At 37.7% G+C, this 16512-nt stretch overlaps 1 protein-coding gene across 5 annotated transcripts in view; it reads right to left on the bottom strand.

Moving 5' to 3' along the window:
- Positions 1–16512, bottom strand: part of SPICE1 (spindle and centriole associated protein 1) — an 81234-nt gene that overhangs the window by 17371 nt on the left and 47351 nt on the right. For all 5 annotated transcript variants that reach the window (XM_007107952.3, XM_024120176.2, XM_024120174.3 and 2 more), the window contains 4 exons: positions 14603–14745; positions 14254–14391; positions 13636–13901; positions 2357–2488 (listed from right to left, as the gene is read on the bottom strand). In XM_007107952.3, coding sequence (XP_007108014.2) covers positions 2357–2488; positions 13636–13901; positions 14254–14391; positions 14603–14745 — 679 coding nt within the window. The remainder of the gene's footprint in view (positions 1–2356; positions 2489–13635; positions 13902–14253; positions 14392–14602; positions 14746–16512) is intronic.

The raw sequence follows: 16512 nt of genomic DNA, 5'->3' as shown, positions 1-16512 counted from the left end.
ATCCCCACCTCATCAATAACAACTCCATCCTTCTAACTGCTCAGGCCAAAACTCTGACTCTTCTCTCACATCTTCCCCTTCACCCCATATCCTATCCATTGGCACATTCTACTGGTTGACTTCAAAATATATTAAGGGGCTTCCCTGGTGGCGCAGTGGTTAAGAATCCACCTGCCAATGCAGGGGACATTGCCTACAAGCTTAAAGTGTTTACAGATTCAACATCAGGTGACGATACATTCCTTCTGATGATGTCATATCTTCGTGAGGCTGCGTTTTCATTAGTTGCTGTGCTAAAAAGCAACACTGCATAAAAATGATTGTGAATAGGAAATAAGACTGATGGTGTCCAATATGATTCCAAGCTATGAGAAGCTGTACAATGCTTCATGTACAACATGTATACATAGTCCATTAGTAAATAACTGTGGTTATTTAATCATGATAAAAATAAGACTTTTTCTATCAATTTCATGTATTATTTTTTTCACACAGCATCCAAGCTGTTAAGACATAAATGCTTATTAAGTTGTTTGAACCTAACTACTTAATAAATGGAACTGTTGGGTATTTCTTTGGTCTAGGAGTGTCCTGAGGTACTAAGGGCTTGAATGGAGCTAGGGCAGTGATCTCTGATCTAATCTCAACACAACAGCCCAGAGTGATTCTCTTAAAACTTAAGTCAGATCACATCTCTTCTCTATCCAAAAACCCTTCAGTGGTTTCCCATCTGATTCAGAACAAAAGCCCAAGTCCTCACTCAGCCTGCAGGGCCCCATGTGATCTGGCTTCCCTGCTCTTGTCTCCTCCTGTGCTTCCTTCTCCCATATCCCACTCCCGCCACCCTGGTCTCCTTGATGGCTTTGAGCTCTATAGCCATGCTCCCACCTCAGGACCTCTACCCTTGCTGTTCCTCTGCCTCGAGTGCTCTTCCCTCAGCTATCAGCATGCTCGCTTCCTCACCTCCTTCAGGCCTTTGCTCAATGTCACCTTCTCAGACAGACATGGGCCATCCTATTTATACCTTCCCACCTTGGGCACTTCCTATGCCTCTTACCTGCTTTATTTTTCTTTATAGTACATAATAACCATCTAACTTACAATATACTTCACTATTTGGGGGGTGTGTTTATTTAGAATATAAGCTCCTTGAGGGCCAAAATTTTTTTTTCGTTCATTACTGTATTTCCTGCACCTAGAACAGTTCCAGGCCCATAGTAAGCACTCAATAAAGATTTGTTGAACGTATTAGTATACTTTAAAAGTGTACTATCTTCCTAAAAGAATTGAAAATATATGTTCACACAAATACTTGTACATGAATGTCCATAGCAGCATTATTAATTCATTACACACAAAAAGTGGAAAACAACTCAAACATCCCTCAACTGATGAATGGATAAGCAAAATGTGGTAGAGCATATAATATTTAGAATATTATTGGGCAATAAAGAGGAATGTAGTACTGATATATGTGACAACATGGATGAACCCTGAAAACACTATGTTGTGTGAAAGAAGCCAGACACCAAACACCACATATTGCATGATTCCACTTATATAAAATATCCAGATTAGGTAAATCTATAAAAACATAAAGTATATTTGTGGTTACCAGGGGTTGAGGGGAGGAGAGAATGGAGAGTGAATGCTAATTAGTATGGGGTTTCTCTTTGGATTAATGAAAATACTCTGGACTTAGCTAATGGTGCTGGTACACAACTCCATGAATATACTAAGAAACCACTGAATTGCACACTTTAAAAGGGTGAGTTAAATGGTATGTGAACTATATATCAATTAAAAAAATTGCATGTCTTATATCTAATGTCCATTGACACAAACATAACTTGTCTACTAACTACTGATTTTCTACTCTCTTTTGGTTGTTAAGTAAAAGTAATAATAACCACTATTTGAGAACAAAAAGATGAATAAAGATACTGAAGATACTATAAACAACTTTAAACAGCATATGTTATAGGAGGGTTCCTCAAAGGGTATCCTCTGCTATTTTGAAATGAAAAGTAGCTATCATAACATTCATTTCACATTTTGGATAAACTATTATAATATTGGTAGTTATCATTTAAATGTAGATTCTGTCTTCCCCAATAAATAGTAAGTTTCTTAAAGACAGCAGACTTATTCTACACTATTTGTAGTTCAAGTTTCTACTATACTACCTCCAATATAATAAATGTGCCATAAAAGTTACTCTTGATGATAATAAAGAAGCAGTAAGTAATCATGCCAGTGCAACTAAATCAAAGGCAAAGAAGAGAATCTCATACATCCATAAAAATGCTTTATACTACTACTAAACAAAGAAAAGTTTGGGATCTCATCTAAGTACCTGGGTAGCAGTATTTTCTTCTCTAAGGAGAAGAATTTCAGCTGTCAGAGCATCAATCAGCTCTCGATGATCGCCTAATGCTTGTTCCAGCTGCTGCCTTGTCTCTGCTTCTTTACGCAGTTGGAGCTCACTCTACAAAAAAAAATGTCAAATAAACTTCCATCCATAGCATCACATGTTGAAAACTAAAAGTTTCTACTCAAAGCTGTCAAAGAAGAGAATACTTACAAAGTATATATTATGTGACAGTAATGACAATTAAATATTTTTATTAAAAGGTTTACAGTTGATTATAATGTGCTACTTTATCCTCTTCCCTTCTTTAAATATAACACAATGAACAGAATGGTATGTAGCATTAAATAACTACAATTTTTATAGAAGAGAGTGGAAGGAAGTATATATACATGTTGCTTGAATGTATGTAGGCCATCTCCAGAAGGACACACTGGTATCTGGTAATGATAGTTGGCTACAAGGAAGGAAACAGGTTAAATGGAAGTTAGGGGTGGGAATTAGGTTTTTCATTGTATATTCTATCTTTGAAATTCATACCATGTAAATGTATCACCAATTCAAAAATTAAGTTTGTTAAAATATAATTAAAAATAAAAAACAGGTTTAAATGATTTAGCTTTGTAAAGCAAGTGATTAACTAAAAAGTACATGCTTCTAAGCCTGTAATATGTTCAGAGAGCCAAAAGTACATTCCTAGAGATTCCTAACTTCTGGGTAGAATTTTAAGACTATCACAAGTCTGACAGTATAATAAATCTTTAAAAAGCAAATTCAGATAGACCTCTACAAAATGGTGGAGTAGAAGGACCTGAGCTCACCTCCCCTCACAAAAACACCAAAATCACAGCTAACTACTAAACAACCATTGACAAAAAAGGACTGGAACCTACCAAAAAAGATCTTCTACTTCCAAAGATAAATAAGAATCCACGAGACGGTAGGAGGGGCACATTCACGACACAGGCAGATCCCATACCTGCCAGGTGGGCGATCCACAAACTGGAAAATAATTATATTGCAGAAGTTCTCCCACAGGAGTGAGAGTTCTGGGCCCAGGTCAGACTCCCTGGTCTGGGGGTCTGGCACTAGGAGGAGGAACCCCCAGAGCATTTGGCTTTGAAAACCAGGGGGGTTTGATCACAGGAACTCCACAGGACTGAGGGAAACAGAAACGCCACTCTTGGAGGGTACACACAAGGTCTCGTGTATACCAGGACCCAGGGGAAAAAGCAGTGACTGCAGAGGAGCCTGCGCCAGACCTACCTGCTGGTCTTGGAGGGTCTCCTGGGGAGGTGGGGGGCGGCTGTGCCTCACTGCGGGGACAAGGACAAGGACACTGGTGGCAGAGGTACTGGGTAATCATTGGCGTGAGCTGTCCTGGAGGCTGCCATTTTGATGCCAAGACCTGGCCCCACCCAACAGCCTGAAGGCTCCAGTGATGGGATGCCTCAGGCCAAACAATCCACAGGGCAGGAACACAGCCCTATCCATCAGCAGAAAGGCTGCTTAAAGTCTTCCTGAGCCCACAGCCACCTCTAAACACACCCCCTGACATGGCCCTGTCCACGAGAGAGACAAGACCCAGCTCCACCCACCAGTGGGCAGCACCAGTCCCTCCCACCAGGAAGCCTGCACAAGCCTCTTAGATCAGCTTCATCTACCAGGAGACAGACACAAGAAGCAAGACAAACCATAATCCTGCAGCCTGTGGGACCGCAAACACAGAAAATTAGACAAAATGAGACACTGGGGGTCTGGCACTAGGAGGAGGAACCCCCAGAGCATTTGGCTTTGAAAACCAGGGGGGCTTGATCACAGGAACTCCACAGGACTGAAGGAAACAGAAACGCCACTCTTGGAGGGTACACACAAGGTCTCGTGTATACCAGGACCCAGGGGAAAAAGCAGTGACTGCAGAGGAGCCTGCGCCAGACCTACCTGCTGGTCTTGGAGGGTCTCCTGGGGAGGTGGGGGGCGGCTGTGCCTCACTGCGGGGACAAGGACAAGGACACTGGTGGCAGAGGTACTGGGTAATCATTGGCGTGAGCTGTCCTGGAGGCTGCCATTTTGATGCCAAGACCTGGCCCCACCCAACAGCCTGAAGGCTCCAGTGATGGGATGCCTCAGGCCAAACAATCCACAGGGCAGGAACACAGCCCTATCCATCAGCAGAAAGGCTGCTTAAAGTCTTCCTGAGCCCACAGCCACCTCTAAACACACCCCCTGACATGGCCCTGTCCACGAGAGAGACAAGACCCAGCTCCACCCACCAGTGGGCAGCACCAGTCCCTCCCACCAGGAAGCCTGCACAAGCCTCTTAGATCAGCTTCATCTACCAGGAGACAGACACAAGAAGCAAGACAAACCATAATCCTGCAGCCTGTGGGACCGCAAACACAGAAAGTTAAACAAAATGAGAAAACAGAGGAATATGTTCCAGACAAAGGAACAACATAAAACCCCAGAAGAACAACTAAGTGCAGTGGAGATAGGCAGTCTACCTGAAAAAGAATTCAGAGTAATGATAGTAAAGATGATCCAAGATCTCAGAAAAAGAATGGATGCACAGATCAAGAAGATACAAGGAATGTTTAAGAGCTAGAAGATATAAAGAACAAACAAAAAGAGATAAACAATGCAATAATTGAAATGAAAAATACACTAGAAGGAATTCACAGCAGAATAAATGAGGCAGAAGAACGGATAAGTGAGCTGGAAGACAGAATGGTGGAAATCACTGCCGCAGAACAGAATAAAGAAAAAAGAATGAAAGGAATGGGGACAGCCTAAGAGACTTCTGGGACAACATTAAACGCACCAACATTTGCATTTTAGGAGTCCCAGAAGGAGAAGAGAGACAGAAAGGGCCTGAGAAAATATGTGAAGAGATAATAGCTGAAAACTTCCCTAACATGGGAAAGGAAACAGTCATCCAAGTCCAGGAAGCGCTGAGAGTCTCATACAGGATAAACCCAAGGAGGAACATGCCAAGACACATATTAACACATTACTGCCCAGGGGATTTTTGCAGAAACTAATGCTGGTGGCCGGCAATTTGTTATGTAAGTGAATGTGGAAACACTAGCATTTGAGTAAATATTGACAACATTTTTTTGCACTTAATGTATTTATTTGAAACTTTGTACATGTCTTACTAAAGCATTCTAATATTTTGTTAGAGTGTGATAGACAGTATAGCAGGCACCTCTGTGCAGGGGAACAGAACATCTATTACAAACATACTGTGTTTCACTGTGCTTTCCCCTGAAAGAGCAGATGCTACACTTTCTGGCAGCACTTTTTTTAGTCCTGTGGGTATTATTGCCTCTAGAATATGTTTTTATTTTACCTGATAGTTGACAAGGTGGATCTTTGCAGGGGGCTCTTTTAGAAACGCCACAAGAAGGACCAGGTGCGGGACTACCACTACGTTCACCAGAATGGTCAGTTACCCATTCTCTAGCTAATAAAAATTACTTGTAAGTCATTTTATTCTGTGCATTAAGGCTACAATAAATTTTAAACACATTGAATAAACCACAATTACTCAAAAGAAAGCCAGTTTCTTATACCATTTTTGAGTTTTCCAGAGGACACTGAGGTTTGACAGATTTGATCAGATCAATCAACTCCTTTCATATATTTATTATACTCTATATACAAGTGGGCTTAGTTATCTGATGGCCAGTCCTCCTGTCTTCTTTTCCTGTAGATGCTGTGGAGGCGTCATGAATAGCTGTCACCATGCGGACTAGCCTCGTCTTTCCATATAAGAAGAATCACTTCTCTCTTCTGTAAGAATGTCATTTCTCCCCTTTGTAGATTTTTAGATTTCTCCTTTAATTGATTTAATAGACCACGATTCTCTCTTATAGTCCCACAAACTCTGGTTTTATTTTTCAACAAGATTTCAGATGTGGACACAGTTGTAATAACTGTCTTTGTAAATATGGTGCCATGAACCAAGATAAGGTTGTAGGACCAATAATATTGTTTCTTGTAGTTTCTTTCCTTCACCCATGTAAATCTCAAGGCTGCATGTATATCCAGTTTCACTTTCACTAACCATCCTGACCAAAATTCCATATTTTGTTAAGTTTTCTGGGATTATAGGTTTTGAATCTGAGTCGTCCTCTCCACTTTATCTTTGCCTCCTCAAGTGATAGCTCTTTTTTGGGTACATAGATCGATTGAAATTTTGGTAGAAAATAATCCAAAAGAGATTTAACTTCTGAAATTCTGTCTGCAGCACATGGAGTTTCCAAGTTATCGATAAAGTGAAGAAATGTCATTATTTGTTTGAACCTTCTTCTCGTCATAATCTTTGGAAAGATAGGTGTTTCAAGTAAGGGATCAGTCGACCAATATTCTTTCCAGTGTGACTTTCTTATTTGTTCCATCAAAATTATTAATTCAAGAAACTTCTTCATGTCACTATTGCTTACATCAGTCCATTTTAAAGCCTTATCATACTTTTTATATGATTTTTCATTCTGTTGGTGATACAAGTTTGTTTGAAAAACGACCAACTTGAAAAACTCATTACCAAAAATTAATTCTGCTATTTCACTAACACTTTGTGGGTTATTACATTCAATAGTTACAGCTGACACACCCATAAAGTCTTCTAATTTTTGTGAAATGTTGCCTTCAACCCACTCTTCTGTAGAAGCAAAGAAGCATTCTCCAGCACTGTGAGTTTCATTTTCACTTTCTGTATCAGAATTAATCACTAAGGTTTTTTGTCTTTTTGTTGGTCTAATATTCACATCTTCTGAATCAGAACTATATTCTGAAGAACTATCATCTTCTGAGACACTAGTATATATGTCACTAGAACAATCAGAGAAAGTATCTGCATAAAAGTCACCGAAAAATTCTTCTTCACTCAAAATTTCATGATGCATAATTTTTGAAGATTTTACGATAATAAACTTGCGTTTATAATTTACACAAGGTTGGAACAAAAACCTAATGGAGCAAAACGTGAATGGTAATGACAATCGCAAGTTGTATAATGAACCCTTGATCAATTTTAAGCCCTAACAACTTCACATGGTGATATTAATTGTATCACTTTCTAAAAACGTACTGATACGTCTCTGGTCAATAATGTTCAGGTAACAAAAGATGTATTAATACATCGCCGGTCAATAAGTTGTTAATCAAATTGACAAAAATTAAAGACAGAGAAAATATTAAAAGCAACAAGGGAAAAGCAACAAATAACATACAAGGGAATCCCCATAAGCTTATCAGCTGATTTTTCAGCAAACTCTGAGGCCAGAAGGGAGTGGTAAGATATATTTAAAGTGATAAAAGGGAAAAACCTACCACCAAGAATACTCTACCCAGCAAGGCTCTCGTTCCAATTCGATGGAGAAATCAAAAGGTTTACAGACAAGCAAAAGTTAAGAGAATTCAGCATCACCAAACCAGCTTTACAACAAATGCTAAAGGAACTTCTCTAGGGGGAAAAGAAAAGCCCATGACAAGAAACAAGAAAATTACAAATGGGAAAATTAACTGGTAAAGGCAAACATACAGTAAAGGTAGGAAATCATCCATACACAAATATGATATCAAAATTAACAATCGTGAGGACAGTACAAATGCAGGATATTGGAAATGCATTTGAAATTAAGAGACCAGCAACTTAAAACAATATTGTATATATAGAGACTGCTATATCAAAACCTCATGATAACCACAAACCAAAAATCTACAATAGATATACAGACAAAAAAGGAAAAGGAATCCAAATACAACATTAAAGATAATCAAATCACAAGAAAAGAGAACAAAAGAGGAAGGGAAGAAAAAAGACCTATGAAAACAATCCCCAAATAATTAACAAAATGGCAATAAGAAAATACATATTGGTAATTATCTTAAATGTAAATGAATTAAAGGTTCCAACCAAAAGACACAGACTGGCTGAATGGATACAGAAACAAGACCCATATATATACTGTCTACAACAGACCCACTTCAGACCTAGGGACACATACAGACTGAAAGATATTCCATGCAAATGGAAATTAAAACAAAGCTGTAGTAGCAATACTCATATCAGACAAAATAGACTTTAAAATAAAGACTGTTACCAGAGACAAAGAAGGACACTACATAATGATCAAGGGATTAATCCAAGAAGATATAACAATTGTAAATATACATGCACCCAGCATAGGAGCACATCAGTATATAAGGCAAATGCTAACAGCCATAAAAGGAGAAATCTACAGTAATACAGTAAGAGTGGGGGACTTTAACACTCCACTTACATCAGTGGACAGATCATCCAGACAGAAAGTCAATGAGGAAACACAGGCCTTAAATTACACATTATACCAAATGTACTTTATTGATATTTATAGAACATTCCACCCGAAAGTAGCAGAATACACATTCTTCTTAAGTACACACAGAACATGCTTCAGGATAGATCACATCGTGGGCCATAAAGAAAGCCTCAATCTAAGAAAACTGAAAATATATCAAGCATCTTTTCTAACCACAACACTATGAGATTAGAAATCAACTACAAGAAAAAAACTGTAAAAACCACAAACATGAGAGAGTGGCACGGACATATATACATTACCAAATGTAAAATAGATAGCTAGTGAGAAGCAGCCACATAGCACAGGGAGATCAGATCGGTGTTTTGTGTCCACCTAGAGGGGTGGGAAAGGGAGGGTGGGAGGGAGATGCAAGAGAGAGGAGATATGGGGATATATGTATACGTATAGCTGATTCACTTTGTTATACAGCAGAAACTAACACACCATTGTAAAGCAATTATACTCCAATAAAGATATTTTTTAAAAAAAGACATGCTACCTTTTTGAGCTATGTACTCAACCAGCAAACAAAAACATGAGAGGTACATTCCTCTAGCTGATAGGCTTCCGCAGTATATCTTCAAGCCAGTAGGATTTGTGCCCTGCAGAACAATGTAGTCAGTATGTCTATAGGCCCTGATAAGCTTGAAAAATTATCCATACATTTTCTACATACAAGACTAACCACAGCCAAGGGGAAAATCGTGTCCCTACTTTGGTATTATCTGTCTGATAAGTTTAAATGGGAAAAATGCTTTTCAATTTTTTCCATAGTCATTGAAACTGATATTTTAATCTAAATAGTAACCTTAACATCAGTGAGACATTCCAGAGCTACTCTCTCATGTAGTTTTAATTTTCCCCCCACTTTGGAGAAATGACCTTGCACTGCTGTGTTAAAAAGCAAATAGCTGCTTCAATATTTACATCAAAGGGTTTGCTCAATACATTTCAGTATAATAATTACAAACAAGAAGAGAATGCAATTTTGCATATCATAAGTGTCTTCTGAAAGTCATTAAAAATCCTATATCAATCTAGACACTGATTATGTCCATTTTCTCTTTTATGTAATATCTAGTTTATTTTCACGGAAATGCCTCAGGTGAATACAACTCTTTCCAGCTTGAGGTTTGTATTTTGGGAAATAATTCACAGAGTTCAATGCTTCCAACTTTGATAGATTTATTGTCATGGCAGTGCCAAACATCTTCTTCTGATACTTGCTTACACATAGAGACTCAATGGGCCAAGTGATGAGAAGCAGAAGTTTAGTGCAGGTGCTTGTCCTAGTTTACACGTATTTGGTATTGAACTCCTGGTAATAATGTTTACTTGCATGATGCATTATTGTTTTCAGAGAGCTACCATATCCATTTCTCTTTGTTACAGACCTGTGGCTGTAATTTCTGAATCACTCCAAAAGGTGTCCTGCTTGAGAACGTGTGCACTATCACTCCTGCTAGAACTGCATATCTTTGGACATTGTTATTGCTTCTAGGTAAAATAATAGGGAGAGGAGATATGTTCAGGTGTAAGAATTGAGGAAATATGTTTCACTTAACAAAGATCTCATCAGCAGTCCAGTGGAAATCAGTGATTACATTTAGTGAAAAGTTCTTCCCCAGGTGGAGCTTCTGGACCTAATGAAGGTGGAGGTATTTTTCATTCCTTGCTTTTTCTCAGAGAAAGGAGAACCATTATTCCTTGCAATGATATGGGGAAAGAACAGTGGGAGCTCTGCTCTCCTACAATGAGTCCGCCATGCAGAACCCGGGTAGGTTCAGTATGTTAATCCATTTGTGTCATTCCTTTGTTGAGGACAGGTCAAGGATTTCCCTTTGCCTGCAGAGTAAGTAATATTTATAGTTCTTCGCACGGCCCATAAAAAAATCCTAAAGATGCTACCAGAAAACTACTAGAGCAATCAATGAATTCGGTAAAGTTGCAGAATACAAAATTAATACAGAAATCTGTTGCATTTCTATACATGAACAACAAAAAATCAGCAAGAGAAATTAAGGAAACAATCCCATTTACTATCATATCAAAAAGAATAAAATACCTAGTAATAAACCTACCTAAGCAAAAGACCTGTACTCCTAAAACTATAAGATGCTGATGAAAGAAATCGAAGATGACACAAACAGATGAAAAGATATACCATGTTCTTGGGTTGGAAGAATCAATATTGTCAAAATGACTACACTACCCAAGGTAATCTACCGATTCAATGCAATCCCTATCAAATTACCAATGGCATTTTTTGCAGATCTAGAACAAAAAAAATCTTAAAGTTTGCATGGAAACACAAAAGACCCTGAATAGCTAAAGCAATCTTGAGAAAGAAAAATGGAGCTTGAGGAATCAGGCTCCCTGACTTCAGACTATACTATAAAGCTACAGTAATCAAAACAGTATGGTACTGGCACAAAGATAGACTTATAGATCAATGGAACAGGATAGAAAGCCCAAAAATATACCCACCCACCCATGGTCAACCAATCTATGACAAAGGAAGCAAGATTATACAGTGGAGAAAGGACAGTCTCTTCAATAAGTGGTGCTGGGAAAACTGGACAGCTACATGTAAAAGAATGAAATTAGAACATTCTCTAACACCATACACAAAAATAAATTCAAAATCGATTAGAGACCTAAATGTAAGACCGGATACTATAAAACTCTTAGAGGAAAACGTAGGCAGAACAGTATTTGACATAAATCGCAGCAATATCTTTTTGGATCCACCTCCTAGAGTAATGAAAATAAAAACAAACAAATGGGATCTAATTAAACTTAAAAGCTTTTGCACAGCAAAGAGAACCACAAGCAAAACAAAAAGACAACCCTCTGAATGAGAGAAAATATTTGCAAATGATGTGACCAACAAGGGATTAATCTCCAAAATGTATTATATAAACAGCTCATGCAGGTCAATATCAAAAAAACAAACAACCCAATCAGAAAATGGGCAGAAGACCTAAAGAGACATTTCTCCAAAGAAGACATACAGATGGCCAAAAAGCACAAGATGCCCAACATTGCTAATTATTAGAGAAATGTAAATCAAAACTATAATGAGGTATCACCTCACACTTATCAGAACGGCCATCATCAAAAAAGTCTACAAACAATAAATACTGTAAAGGGTGTGGAGAAACGTGAACCCTCCTACACTGTTGGTGGGAATGTAAATTGTTATGGCCACTACAGAGAACAGTATGGAGGTTCTTTAAAAAACTAAAAATAGAGCCACCAGATGATCCAGCAAGCCCATTCCTTGGCATATATCCGGAGAAAACCATACTTCGAAAAGATACATGCAACACAACGTTCACTGCAGCACTATTTACAATACCCAGGACACGGAAGCAACCTAAATGTTCATCGACAGATGAGTGGATAAAGAAGATGTGGTATATATATACAATGGATTATTACTCAGCCATAAAAAAAGAATGAAATGATGTCATTTGCAGCAACACGGATGCACCTAGAGATTATCATACTAAGTGAAGTAAGTCAGACAGAGAAAGACAAATATCATATGCTAGCACTTATAGTGGAATCTAAAAAAAATGATACAAATGAACTTATTTACAAAACAGAAACAGACTAGTAGACTTAGAAAACAAACTATGGTTACCAAAGGGGAAAGGTTGGTGGGGGGGGGGCCTAGGGATAAATTAGGAGGTTGGGATTAACATATACACACTACTATATATAAAATAGATAACCAACAAGGACCTACTGTATAGCACATGAACTTATTTATAAAACAGAAACAGACTAGCAGACTTAGAAAACAAACTATGGTTACCAAAGGGGAAAGGTTGGGGCGGGGGAGGCTAGGGATAAATTAGGAGGTCGGGATTAACATATACATACTACTATATATAAAATAGATAATCAACAAGGACCTACTGTATAGCACAGGGAACTCTACTCAACACTCTGTAATAAACTATATGGGAAAAGACTCTGAAAAAGAATAGACATATGTATAACTAAATCACTCTTCTGTACACCTGAAACTAACATAACATTGTAAATCAAATATACTCCAACATAAAAAATAAAAACATATATATAAAAAACAGAAGTAAACATTTTAATTAATTAATTTTTTTCAAAGCAAATTTAGGAAGACATCTCCAGAGAAATTGATATGTGTAAATTAGGGTGGTGAATCAACTTTTTTTAAATGATAAAATTTCCTTAAACAGTTTTTGGTCATATTTGCTTAACAAATTTAAATATATAAAAAATAAATAACAGTTTAAATAGGTTTTTTAAAAAGGTATAATACATAACCATTTCTAATCCCACAGCATTCTGAGGACTGATTATTATTCACAAATGAATTAAAGATACAATTCTTGCTTGTCTTATAAATTATTTTTACAACAATAAAATGTCTCCCACTTCAAACACTGAAGCAAAGCCCAATTTACCAGTGATACAAATAATATGAAGAATTTCCCTAATCTGTGTCTACAGATTACAGGCATACCACTCTCCAAACTGAACTGAAGTGGGAATAGCAAGCAGAGAAAAGCAGTAGAATGAGGACGTTTAGTAGTTCTAATTAATCTGTAACTGCCAAACAGTAATATTAAGTATTAGCACAAGATATAATTTTATTTATAGCAGATTTACCTAACTAATTATATTTTACTAAAGCTCATATTAAAATCAACATCACTTATCTGATGTATCTGTATCAGGATGTAGAGGAACATTAAGAGGATAAACCTTTACTACAGATAATCTAAAGCTGAGGTATTTTAAACAAAGCTATTCAAATTTGACTATACTTACTTGGAGATTGCAATAATTCAAGTGTAGAGGGGAAAAACCTACCCATTTCTGCCATTAGTCTGGCAGAAGAGAAGACTCTAATAACCTCACCTCTTTAAGGTATCGAACCAGGCGACAGAGGGAGCTCACGAGCGACAGGGTGAAGCCGGTGAGACCCTGACTGTTCTGGAGCCCCCGGACCTCGCGTCCTGTCCACCGCTCATATTCTTCCATTTCATGTTCCACTTCATGTATCATGTGTTTGAGGACATCTAGGCTGGGGTTACTGCTATTCGGTAAGTCTGTGGAGGCTGTGCTGGCTGATAACACGCTATTCTTCTGTTTGGAAGGAGCACGCAAATCTGGTTTTCTTTTCACTGATAATGACAGAAGTCATTCTATGTTAAGACTGGGAAAAATTACACTAGAAAAACATTTGACTGTTGTTCACAATTTATAAAAGGTTTTTTATCGAAGTTATCATCATTTTCTCATAAAGAATCTATACCATTTGAACCAGATTTACACTATCTATAATGAATGGATGAGAACCATCCTTCTAGAGTTACATGGAATAAAAGGAGGCATTGCCTGGCTACCATTCAACAAACTCTTTCTTAGTAGGATCCAACTGGATGAGTTTAAGGGAAAAGACAGGCACTAATAAACTAAGATAGCTGTGTCAAGTTACATGTTTAATAACCCACTTTGTCAATTAAGAGACTGAACCTTTATTTAGCAGCTGTTTTTGCTTCCTTGAGTTCAGCACTTGTCTCACTACATAGCTTGAGTCTACAGCCTCAGTAGATTCTTCCAGTTGAAGCCTCGTATGGATTCTCTTAACAGCATTGGTAGCATTCAGAGCAGCTAAAAGGGAGAATTTTTCCAAAAGTATCTCAAGTGAACAACAACAACAAAATTTTAAGCATGTCAATCGACAGGTCAATGAGTATTTACTCAACCAGGCTAAGACAGTCAAAACTCAAGTAACGTTCCTTTAAAAAATTACTGTGCTTAAGAAAGAACATAATAAAGTAAGCTACTACTCTGGGAGAACTAATACAGTCAGGAACCAAACCTTTTTGTTCTCCTGATGGAGAAGCAGATGATGGAGTTCCTGAAGAGGTTGTTATTTGTGACTGTGTTGCTACTTTCTGCTGAATATCAGTCCATAGTTTATTAATTAACTCGGAATTATCTTCCTTTATTTGGTGGAGAAACCTATAAATTATGGGACAACAAGCTATATTAGAATTAATAAGTACTATCATTTAATTTGTTCAACTTTTTACATGTTTGATTTGAAGAAACTTTTAATAATTCATAATCAAAGAGAAATATGTTTTGCTTTAACTTATAAGATAAAAATCTAAAATGCCAGTCTTCTCGGTGTTAGAAGGAATCATTCCATCTCCCTCCCAGTTTCCTAGCTATGTTGGCTCCTAAACCAGGAGCGATTTGCCCTTTCTGAACTTTTGTGCTATAGGTTATGTCCTCCTCTCTCTTTCTCTAGACAAAGTACATGGTTTCTATGAAGGAGCTTGTCCTCAGAGCACAGTCTCTGCTCATCACTGAAGTAAAGTGACTGGAGCAGATTCTGCCCCTGTATTTCAGGGAGGTGGGGAGAGGGAATGAGAAGAAGAGCTACAGTGTAGGGGGTGAGAGAGATAAGCCTTTTGCTGTAATCATCTTTATCACTGATAAAGCTGATTTTTCAATCTCCAGTTGTCTGATTTCTTTGTCTATTCCCCAACTAGACTAATATTTAAAAGAGGTAGAGGGTCTAAAAGTGGAAACAACCCAAATGTCCACCAGCTGATGAATGGATAAGTAAAATGTGCTCTATCCACACAAAAGAATATTATTCAGCCATTAAAAGAATGAAGTGCTAACATGTTACAATATGGATAAATCTTGAAAACATGTGACAGACCCCAGACACAAAATATCACATACTGCATGATTCTATATAGAGGAAATGTCCAAATAGGCAAATCTACAGAGATTTAAAACAAAAACAAAAACAAAAAAAACCAGATTCATCTAACAAATTAGATTGGGCTGAAAGGTTTGGGAGAAAATGGGGTCTGACTATTAAAGAGTATGGGCTTCTTTGAGGGTAATGAAAATGTTCTGAAATTGACTGTAGGTTGCACAATTCAACGAATATACTAAAAATCTAAAGATCTTTGAATATTATGCTTTAAATGGGTAGAGTGTATGGTATGTGAACTATAAATCAATAAAACTGTTATGGGAAAACAACAACAACGACAGAGGAAAGGGGAAATCTTATTTAGTGGCTCTACAAACCTCAACCTAGAGGAGTTGCTTTCAAGCAACCTGTGGACAGCACATTGAACACTAGTTGCTATAAAGTTTAGTTAACAAAAGGCTGTAATGTGGTCCATTCACATTATGGCTAGTTATCAAAGCATCAAAAAGACTCCTCTGTAAGACAGTGTTAGTTAGGTCTAAGTCCAACCTTCAGGATAAGTCCTAAGAAAAGTGTCATAATGAGATTTCTGTACAAGTTTGGGAAAATCCAAACCAGTTTGAACTCCCATTACCGTCTCTAATGTTTATACTTTTAAGAATTAGGTTATATCAAATAACAACAACAAAATAAGACAATACTATCTATGGTAGGCTTAAGAATGGCCCGCCAAAAGATACCCATAACCTAATCCCTGGAACTTGTGAATGTTACCTTATCTGACTAAAAAGGGACTTCGAAGATGTGATTAAGGGTCTTGAAATAGGGAGATGATCCTGGACTATCCAAGTGGGCCCTGAATGCAATAATATGCATCCTTAAGAGAGAAGCAGAGGGAGGTTTTGACACACACAAGTGGAGAAGGTGATGTGAAGGTAGAGGCAGAGGCTGAAGCGATGTGCACACAAGCCAAAAACACACCATCAGCCAGCAGAAGCTGGAAGAGGCAAGGCGTGGATCATAACTTAGAGTATCCAGAGGGAATGTGGCAA

This window comes from Physeter macrocephalus, chromosome 1 (genome assembly GCF_002837175.3).
Source record: "Physeter macrocephalus isolate SW-GA chromosome 1, ASM283717v5, whole genome shotgun sequence".
Taxonomy (NCBI): Eukaryota; Metazoa; Chordata; class Mammalia; order Artiodactyla; family Physeteridae; genus Physeter; species Physeter macrocephalus.
The sequence above is the reverse complement of the archived record's forward strand: the minus strand, read 5'-3'. Positions and strand labels throughout refer to the sequence as shown.